The 11060-nt window shown below is 33.3% G+C and overlaps 1 protein-coding gene across 1 annotated transcript in view; it reads left to right on the plus strand.

Moving 5' to 3' along the window:
- LOC108693192 (nuclear factor 1 X-type) overlaps positions 1-10516 on the plus strand; it is an 82878-nt gene extending 72362 nt beyond the window's left edge. The window contains exons 9-12 of the mRNA XM_018202004.1: positions 1019-1159; positions 2704-2832; positions 10030-10159; positions 10216-10516. Of these exons, the coding sequence (XP_018057493.1) occupies positions 1019-1159; positions 2704-2832; positions 10030-10159; positions 10216-10516 (701 nt within the window). The remainder of the gene's footprint in view (positions 1-1018; positions 1160-2703; positions 2833-10029; positions 10160-10215) is intronic.
- Positions 10517-11060: the final 544 nt, after the last annotated feature.

Raw genomic sequence — 11060 nt, forward strand, 5'->3', positions numbered from 1 at the left:
ACTTACATATATATATATACATATATACACATATATAGATAAATAAATAGGTTAAAAAATTATTTCAGAAAGTTTTAAAATCAATGATTCCATTATTCTGACAACTTTAAAATTACAACTTAATTGTGTAACCATGTATGTAGTAATTATATATCCAAATACTTATATATACAAAAACTTATATGCTTGAAATATTTTTTAGTTAAATTCAAATTATAAATTTATTCGCTGTGACATTTAAATAGACACATTTGTTTTTCTTGTATTATAGATTATATAGAAGATTTAAATTCAAACAGTCACAACTTGATTTATTAAAATAATAAAAGTCATTTAATCATAAAATAAAATTTGAAAGTTCTACAATTGTATTTTTAGCATAGACTTTATTTTAAAATAATTTTTCTTTTCCGTAAAAAAATTGTTGAAAATAGAAAAAAAAATTTTTTGTCTATTTATCAGAAGACACGATAATGTCTCAGCGCTAAAAGCGCAGTGACTACCGTGTTTTTTTACGCATCTTTATTCTCTCAAAACCTTAACGTGCTATGCAAATTCTGACAAGGAATCGTGCTCGGAATCGTGTTTAGCACGAAAAAATCTTCGAGGTACTATAGTACTTTGAAAAGAAAAAAATTTTTTTATATGTCTTTATTTCAGTATAGTATAGCATTTTAATACGTCTCGCGCGCGTGCACTTATTATCTATATGTGTAGAATAAGTTATATAGATTGATAGCTGACAGAGAATTGCAACTTACTTAATTCCGCTTTTTGCGGATATTTCTTTGATTATTTCTTTTTATATATTTATTAAAGGTATTAGAAATGATAATTTTTCTCCTTTTTTTTCTCCCTTGTTTCTTTCTTTTTCTTTCTTTCTTTTTCATTTTCTTGGTTTTTGTACGAAAGTGCTGTTTTCGCAATCGTAGATCATACTCGTGGAGTGCAAGGAAAATGAATGACACATGTATGAACGTGGTAAGAACCATAGCTGCTAATATGTGTCTGGTTTCAGCGTCCATACTGCATGACCTCAGCGACATGCAGCCTCAAATAAACGCGATCAAAATAGAGCACCCACCATACTACTGCAGCAGCTACACCCCACCATCCGCAGCCACGACTGCGGATCACGTTCAGCCGGCGGCTAGCTTCAGTAAGTTTCAAAATTTGCCTTTAACTTTATTTTTAGTAGATAGAGTTGGGGGTCGAGCGGTAGTCGCATAAATACATTTTCGTGTCCGAGGCTCACTAAACTAGTTCACGTCGTATAAGCAAAAAGAACTCATGGGAGGAGGAGAGAGGAGGACACGGAAATTGGGAGAGTTCTGATTGCGTACATCGCATATTACTCATATGCATCGCTAATTGGCTAATTTAAAATCAAGTATTCTTATTGATAAAGCAATGGAAAAATTACTTACATCAACTGATATGAGTGGTGTGTGCAATCGGGAATACTATATAGACAATCGGATTCCTCCCGCAGAAATTATTCATTTGCATCTATATGCTCTTTATGTTAATTTTGTGATTGAAATAGTGGGAATCTTGTTTTTACTTGATCTTCCTCATTTTTTTTGGTTGCAAACATTCATAAAAAATCAAAAGCTATATGTCGCGATAATCCTATTATTATCACTATACTATGGCTATTATTTTTTGTTCGAATTAATTTGTTTCCAGAGATTTGTTTCTATAATTTTTTTCTTCATGTATGTATTCCTAAAAAAAAAAATTTGCTGCAAATTTGGTTTTTTGTGAAGCTCTGATTTTTTTTTCACCGAGTTATTCAATGTTGAAGCAAAAAGGGTCATTTCTTTAACGTTGAATAACTCGATGAAAAAATATTATATAAAAAGCAATTAAAGGTAAAGATTCGATCTTTCGAAAGCTATAAACGGCAATTGTGTATAATTTTTAATTCGTGCCATGGAACTTCTCAAATTTCATAAAAAATTTTGGGGTTAGACACATCTTCATTATGTTTGTGTAACTCTATGAAATATCGGTAAGACCGTTTTTTGAAGTATCAATTTGAAAAGTAGAGATTTCAAGCTTTAAAAAAGCTTTTTTAAACATCTCGCTACGATGATTTTTTACTTATTGCTATTTAAAAATATTAAGAATTAGTGCTAAAATTTAAGTAGCGCGTTTTTTTTGCGTGTGAGTATAAATGTCAATGTGTAGGCGACCTAAGCTAAAGGAAAGAAAAGAAAATTATCTATCCTGTATAATTATAGTATTCAATAAAAAATAATTTTTTAAATTCAAGAACAAGCGTGAACATCGCTTTTTGTAGCTTTTTGAGCATTTATTATGCAAATTACATGCAAATTAATAATTTTTTTTTGCGCGCGCACACATACACACACACACACACACACACACACACACACACACACACAAAATTGATATTTTGGGTGAATGTATACCGCCCGATTGCTATGAACTTTGATAGATGTAAATGATATCCAAATGATATCAAATGAATATCTTTAAATGGATTTTCATCGACACAAAAGTATAATATGTATACAAAGTTATATATCGCTGAAATGGAATTTCATAAATTTTGCTTTCGTCTAGAGGCGTCCGACTTTTCATATGAAACGAGAATCCATCCTTCCCTTCTTCCTAGGAGCTTACGACTTTCCACGCAAAGCAAGTTTCACATATCCTACCTTTCTCTCTGCCAAGGGGCGTCCAACTTTCCACGCGAAGCGAGTTTCATCTTACCTTCCTCCTGCCAAGGAACGTCTGACTTTCCACATGAAGCGAGATCCATTCTACTTCCCTCCTGTCTAGGGACTACGCACTACTTTCCATGTGAAGCGACTGTCACCCTACTTTCCCTCCTTCGAGGCGCAGATGGATAGATCTTCTTGGAAGTCAAAGTCAACATGAAGGAAATTTATAATGAGCTGTGTAAAGTTAATCCATTCAGATGGAACTTTATTTTTTACACTAAATTTCTTGTCGATGAAAATCTATTTAAGGGCATTCATTTGACGTTATTTGGAGTATTTCTGCCAAAATTCATTGCAATTGGGTGTTGGATATTTTCGTGGAAGTTTATCCAATATTCTTATTATTATTTATATTATTTATATCATATAAGCAATGATTTGTTGTAAATGCAATTTTATCTTATTCTATACATGTACATTTGTACTCTCTAAAATAAAACTCATTAGAGATTTGATAATAAACGGAAAATTTAATATTTTTATTGTAAAATATAATATTCAAGTCTTAATTTGAACCCTTATCAAAATCTCTAGGACACTGAAATAAATTTTCAAAAATAATAAAAAATATGTTTTTAAGATCTTTCTCTCTCTATTATGGTTAAAAAGATATATATAATATAGGATTTATTGCATCAACGTTACATAGGCATTATATATAAGCAATTAAGAATCTATCAAATATTTTTAAAAACAATTATAAATGAAATTTAGATCGACTGAATAAATCAAATAAGAGGATTTTATTTTTCATTAAAACGGATTTTGCTTCTTAATAAGTCCAACAAATTAAATCAATGCACAAATATATAAGATTGAAAAATGTATTTGTAAATTTGCATGTAACCATTATCAAGCATCAAGATCCGTTTCAAACAAAAATTAAATTTTTTTCTCTTATTTGAAGTGTTTTTAAATCATGTTTTTATTATTTAAATTTAAGGATTTTTTTTTTTAGAAATAGACAGCTAAATTCTAATTTGATGTTAAAATTGATAAATTCAGTTTAAATTATATAAAAAAATCCTAAATATGCATAATTTTTTAAATTTGAATATTTTTTTATTTTTGACATTCGACACATTGATTCTGTCATTTTGAATTTATCAACTTTAATATTACTCAACAACTTAAAAAATGTCTTAAATTTGAATAATGAAAAAGTATTTGATAGTTTCTTAATTGCATGTATATCTTTGATGTTAAATAAAGATTTATAATGTCAATGAGAGCCAACACTATTGTAATAAAATATTATATATATGTCAATCATCAATTACAGACGTTTCGATCATAAGATTCGGTCCTCTTCAGTGTGTCGATAATATTTTTGAAGTCAAATTAATTCATTATGACGAAGTAGACCCACTTAATGAAACATCGTTAGGTTGTTGTCCAAATGTAAAACTTCATAATCTGCTGTACTTAACTGGATATCCAGCATCTTATGATCGAAACGTCTGTAATTATTGACATATATAGGGTGTCTGGAAATAATCGCCAAATATTTCATGAGCAAGTAGAGCGGATTAAACTGAGTTGAAAGGTCCTCTACCATTTTGTAAATTTCCCTAATAACTAATGAGATATTAATCCTTAAAGAGCCGAATACGCGCGCTCGCCCGGCCTACTACTGCAAAGTGTATATGCCTACCGATCGCTTGGAGCGCGGGTCTTGGGAATTGGGGATTGGCGAGCGCCCCGCGCCGCACACACCGCTGCAAGCCTCCTTAGCTCGGACGGCGCGCTTGCCAGGCTATCCCCACTCCTCACAGCTTGCGCGCCAAGCGATCGGTAGGCGTATACACTTCGCAGCATATTCGGTTATTTTTAAGGATTAATATTTCATTAACTATTAGGAAAACTTACAGAATGGTAGAAGACTTTTCGACTCTGTTTAGTCCGCTCTACCTGCTCATGAAATATTTGGCGATTATTTCCAGACACCCTGTATATAATATTTTATTATACACGTATAATAGTGACTCTCATTGGCATTATAAACCTTTATTGAATTAATCATTGGCGCTTTATTCAATTTTATAAATTGTATATTTAACGCGTGCGTAATTGACTCTATATTAATTACACATATTAATTACAAATATTTTTGGAAGAAACGTAATAAACACAACAATTTTTTTTAGGCTAAACATCTTAACGACATACTTAATTCTGCTTTCAATAAACTTCTTAACATGTAATCATAATACTACTATTATATATACTATTATATATATACTATACTAAAATATATTAACACACTTCTTTTTTTTTGCAATTTTAAGAATAATTTTAAGAATAAATCTCAAAATGTGTGTTAAAACAATTTAGTAAATATATTCAGCGCCTAAAATGCTACGGAAATAGATTACTTATGTTGCTATATTTTACTGCTTCTATATGCGATCTTAGCTTAGACTGTACAAAATACTAAAAAATGACGGGAAGACATCTTCTTTAAATTGTCTTTTCGGCAAAAGGAAGAGATATCTAAAAAATAATAGAACGATATCATTTTTTAAGTTGTCGTCTTTTTGGCAAGACGAAAAAATATCTATAAGACGTCTCTTAGTTTTGAAAGGTAACTTAAAAATGACTTTAAAAAAGGACATTTTTCTTTATCTTTCTATGGAAAAGATATCTTTCAGTCGAACCTTTTCAGCTAAAGGTTCGACTAAAAGATATCTTTTCGTATTATCAAAACGACAACAAGATATTATTCTGTTATTTTGATATTTTTCATCACTCTTTTTCACTACGAGCAGTACATTCAACGCCAGATGGACGTAGTAGAGTTTAGTTTCTCGTGTTTGAAAACTATATAGAATAGAAAAATAGTGCAGCATTATAAGAAATTTTATTCATGTTTCAATAAACATTAATAAGGTATTTTTCAAAAGCGAGTCCCCAAAGTGGACTATAATGAAAGATAATTTCTCTTGTACATAGGACACAGAAGTATTATAGGATTCATAAATGTGATGTATACTACATACAATTTCATACAATTTCGTTTAGCTTAAAATTAATTCAAGGATTTGATGTTATTACACGTTATATCTATTAGCTAGTTATAGCCAAAAATATATTATAGTAAAAGAAGTTTTAAAAATGAAAGATATTTACAAAAGTCACCTTTTAGTTATCATATGGACAAGACTATAAAAATAACTAGCAGTGCGACATCTGTTGCCTTTTAATCTTTTTTTCGTTGATATTCTTTTACTAAAAGATTATAACAATTTATTGTTACGTCCAAACTTTTGGAAATTTTAAATTTATGGTCCTATTGTAGAGAAAAGGAGCGGAATTAGTGAGGGTCAAACTCTTGTCTCGCAGTCTTGTATCCGCACAGAGGCGAGTACCGTGAGTCGAATGCACCTTTTGTGTTCGCCTTTGAATATGGATCACAAAGACGTTATGACATCTGTTTCCTACGAGCGATGCGATCGTCGGTTCGAATTTCGAGTGAAGGAATCTAATCTCTTTAACTCGGGAGTGGACGTGTGTGTGACCACGTGTCTCTGAAAGAGCAAAGTTAACAACTACAAGGTCTTAGGATTTTAAATTTAGAAAAAGAGAGTAAAATTAACGTTGTTTATTACTAATCATTATCAATCTAATTATTATCTATCATTAACGAATTACAAGTTTAATACAGAACCATTACATAAAATAAAGAAAAAGATTAATAAATTTATTATTACGAAATTTACACATTAATTAATATGATTACTAATAAAAAGAAAGAAAAATTTACAAATTGACAAGATAGTTATTATCAACTATTTACATGTTGTATAACCGCCAGAGAATGAAGTTTAGGGTGACCAAAGCAGACAGGTTTTTTTCTATTTTGTGTATAGTAACGGAGGAAGGAGGAAAAAGATTGAAGAAGAATTCCATCGGAACTAAATATGGATACGCGGAATTGACAATAAACACCAGAAACGAAGAGATTGGCCGGCAATTCCATGCCGGATTTCTTATCGATCAAAATAATGGAGCCCGATCGTAAAAGTCTCCTCAGGAATAAGTTCGGTAGTTCGCGGGAATTGTCTAACGAGTGACTCAAATAAGTCACTCTTCTGAATGCGGAAATAGGATCTCGATGGTGGAGGAGAAATTTCTTCTAGGAACTCCATGCTGTCCGTGGCGTTCGGAGTTCTTCTTTGGGAGAAAACGATTAAGATGACGTATGAATCAGATGTTAGTGGAGGGGTGTCAGGGAAAATTTGCTCCATCAGAGAGTCCGAAAAGAGTGAATGACGGAGATGAAGGAGTTCGAGGGGGAGGTGAATGAGAAGGAGGAAGTATCATTTCTAATGCGTCTCGGTTAGTAGGTAGAGCTGGCGAAACCAAAGGTGATGGAGGCAATGCGTTCGGCTGGATGACTCCGATCCCGAGAAGCCTCAAGGTATTCCTAATATGCTTGATTCAGGAGTCTCTGTGTTTCACGAGGCCCAGTTTTTAAGGCAATCCTTGTGGGGGCGATTTAAGCATTATAGTTTTGCGTTGGGTTAGATTTTGCGGTGAATATACGAATATATAAATTAAGAAGGGACTTACTGCTATTCTGCAAGGCTCTTAGCTTTCGAGGATGACTGTCGAAGGTTCGATTTCGATGATGTTGAATGTCCCGTAGATTGGACTCAAAGAGGGGGGGGGGGCTTGCCCGATTTGGATTTCAATTGAGTGACTTGATCGTGATAAGATCGGGGTTGAGAGATCGCAACTAAAATCGGTTGAGAGAACTGGTAGCGGACCGACAGAGTTTCGGGGTTGAAATTTGACTGGTAACGGACCGGCAGAGTGACGTGTAACTGAGTTTTGACTGACTGACTGTTCGCGAAGACTTCCTCTTTATATTCGCGAGTTAGTAGTGTCACGTGGCCTTGCATATGTTACTGATATAATTTAGGATTAAGGGTATCAGTTGTGAAATGAGATACTGGGATATGTCTAAAACAACTTCCGTCATCGACCATTTGCCGAATGCTCAATAGTTTAGAGCCATGTGTCATTTATTACAGATAACTGCTGTTCCAATTTGTAATTCTTAGTCTATTTACTTCTTCTATTCCTCGGGATAAAGTTCGTCTATTCAGCACTTGATTTAAATATTTAATCCAACAACTTTGTCCCGAGTGAATTATTAATCTGAAAAGGCGAATATTATTCGGTTCGTCAATATTGTAACTTCCTATGAAACAGATGATTTACTGATATTACTTGTTAATAACTTTTATTAAGGTAATGACGAAAATTCTAATCGAAGAAAAGAACAGTGGAGTCTGAACATAACATTATAATTAGTCATCTTTTAGACGACTTTGTACTCTCTGAAGTGTTATATGCCGTCAATACATTTTTTGTTTTATTTTCCGCAGATATCGGTTTTTCAGTCTTGTAGATGCAAAAAGTACAAACTTATAGTTAAGGCAAGATCGGGATCCAGTCAACTAAGGCAAAACCGATCACTCATCCGATCGATTAATTCGAATACGTTTTTAGCCGTTGATTGTGGAGTTCCATTTTCTTGCAGACATAGCCTCAATTGTTTCTCAAAATTTTCTACTGTTGAAATAAAAATATTTTGAGGAATGCTACGACAAACATTAGTTATTCGATTTTTCATGTCTCCTGCAGATGTCGGCGGAGTTTTGTAAACAATATTTTTTATGTAGCCTTATAGAAAAAAACCACAAATTAAACCTGAAGATCGTCGGAAAATTGGAAGCCATCGAATATATCCATACTTCCCTATCCATTTTTCATGAAAGATGTTATTGAGATATTCCGCCACAATAGGAGAAAAATGGGGTGGCGCACCAACTTGCTGTCACCACATTTTTATCGAGTAGCAAGATTAACCTCTTCTAAAAACTCAGGCAATTTATTCCTGAAGAAAGAAAGGTAAATTTCCCCATTTAAGCTTTTCAAAAAATTATGAACTAATAAAATATCTATTTACAATTCCGCATCAAGTTAAAACTCTAACGATGTTGATTATCAGTTGAGGATTGTATGTGGACCAATAATGACAGTTATGCCTGTTGAATTGTCCATTGTTATGAAATGAGGCTTTGTCACTGAAGAGAACATACTAGAAAAAAGTTGAATCTTCTCTTATCATTTGTAATGCTCAATGATAAAATTCTTAATCTCATATTGTATTTTCACTTACTCTTAGGTTAAAGTGATGTGGTAGGGATGGAATTTATCTTTGTAAAATCTTCCACATAGTGACATAAGGAATTCCTAAATTACGTTGCAGTTCTCTAATTAAAATATGAGAATTCAAGCTTATCATTGCTAATACACGTGGATTATTAACGTCATTTTCAGCTTTTATGTGCGATTTCTTTTTACGGATTCTTCTACGCTCTCGTAATAAAATTCTTTTATCTGCATTGCATTTGGATGTCTAAATGGATATCTATTACGATACAATCTTTCTACTCTACAATAATTTCGTCCAACTTTATTAAGCACAAAAATAATATTAACGATTTCATTTGAATAGCTGTAAGCGATCATTTTGAAAAAAACTTTGAAAAAACCCACTAATGTAAAAAAATTGAAAGAAAAAGCTATACGAAAAAAAGCGGAAAATTGAATTGTTCAATTGAAGAATTAGACTCAATTCTTAGCGCGTGAGCGTATGTTAAGCAGTGTGAATAGATCGTGGAGACACGCGCGCGTAAGAATCCCGTTCACACGCGCATGTGTAACGCCGGCGGTACTGTAACTTTAAGTCCCATAATTCGGAAAGTATTCAATGAAATGTATGATAATTTTATTACAGCGTTTTGGAAAGCTCTCGAGATAAGCTACAAGAATATGTAATATAAAATAGGGACTTCTATTTAAAAAAACATTAATCACATTGATTTGATTTTGACAAGGTCAAGTTCACATTTCCATCATGTGTTCTCCTTCAAGCCATTCAAATTTCGTCTGAAAAATTTTTGAATAAAATCATCGATTCACGAAAAAATCGATCATATCACTTAAAATGAAACATCCTGTATATATTAGGTTGTTCAAAAAGTCATTGCGTTTTTTCCAATAGATGGCATTGTTCATGTTTATTTGTATGCGAGCGTGACATGAATGTCAAATGTTTACGTGCGTTTTGTTGTTGATACTTAACCTAAAAATAAAAAAAAAGTTGACGCGATTCGATCGAGTTTTGTGCTTGCAATTGTGGTTCGAATGGAGAATTTTGAAGAGCATATTCGCCATATTCTGTTTTATTACTTCAAAAAAGGGAAGAAAGCAACTAAAGTAAGAGAAAAGTTGCGTCGAGTTTACGGCAGAAATGTCATCAAAAATGCCAGTGCCAGAACTGGTTCGCCCGATTCCGTGATGGTGATTTTTCAAAGACGCTCATCGCTCCGGTAGGCCTTCCAAGATTGACGACAATGAAATAAAAGCATTGATGCAAACAAATAAGCATTCAATGGGAGCTTGCTATCGCTCTAAAAGTGTCCGTTGGAAGTGTTCATGGCCATTTGAAATCGCTAGGCTTCGTAAAGAAGCTCGATGTTTGGGTATCGCATGAGTTGAAAGAAATTTATCTGACGAATCGCATGAGCGTCTGCGATCAACTCATCAAATGCGAAGAAAACGATCCGTTCTTGAAGTGTATGATCACGGGCGGCGAAAAATGGATTGTCAACAATGTCAGCCGAAAAAGAAATTGGAGTAGGCGAAGTGAAGCATTGGAAAGGCAAACAAAGACGGAGATTCATTAAAAGAAGGTAATGCTGTCAATGTGGTGGGATTGGAAGGGACCAGTCTTTTATGAGTTACTTTCGAAGAACAAAACGATTAATTCCGAATATTTACTGTGAGCAGCTGCAGAAATTAAGTAATACCATCGCACAGAAATGTCCCGAGCTAATCAATCGTAAGGGTGTGGTGTTTCACCATGAATGCGAGACCACACAAGTTTGGTCACTCGGCAAAAATTGTTGCAACATGATTGGAATGTGTTACCACATCCACCATATAACCCAGACCTTGCACGATCAGATTTCCATCTCTTTCGCTTCTTGCAAAACTCCTTGAATGGTAAAACGTTTGCTTCTGAAGATTTCATCAAACAACACCTAGACAAGTTTCTCGCAGAGAAGGATGGGAAGTTTCATGAATATGGTATTATGAAGTTGCCCGGGAAATGGCAGAAGGTCATCGAACAAAACGGCTAATATATCATTAATTAATGTTCATTATTAAATAAATACACCTGAAAATCAATTGAAAAAAACACAATGACTTTTTGAACAACCCAATATG

This window comes from Atta colombica, unplaced genomic scaffold (genome assembly GCF_001594045.1).
Source record: "Atta colombica isolate Treedump-2 unplaced genomic scaffold, Acol1.0 scaffold89, whole genome shotgun sequence".
NCBI lineage: Eukaryota > Metazoa > Arthropoda > Insecta > Hymenoptera > Formicidae > Atta > Atta colombica.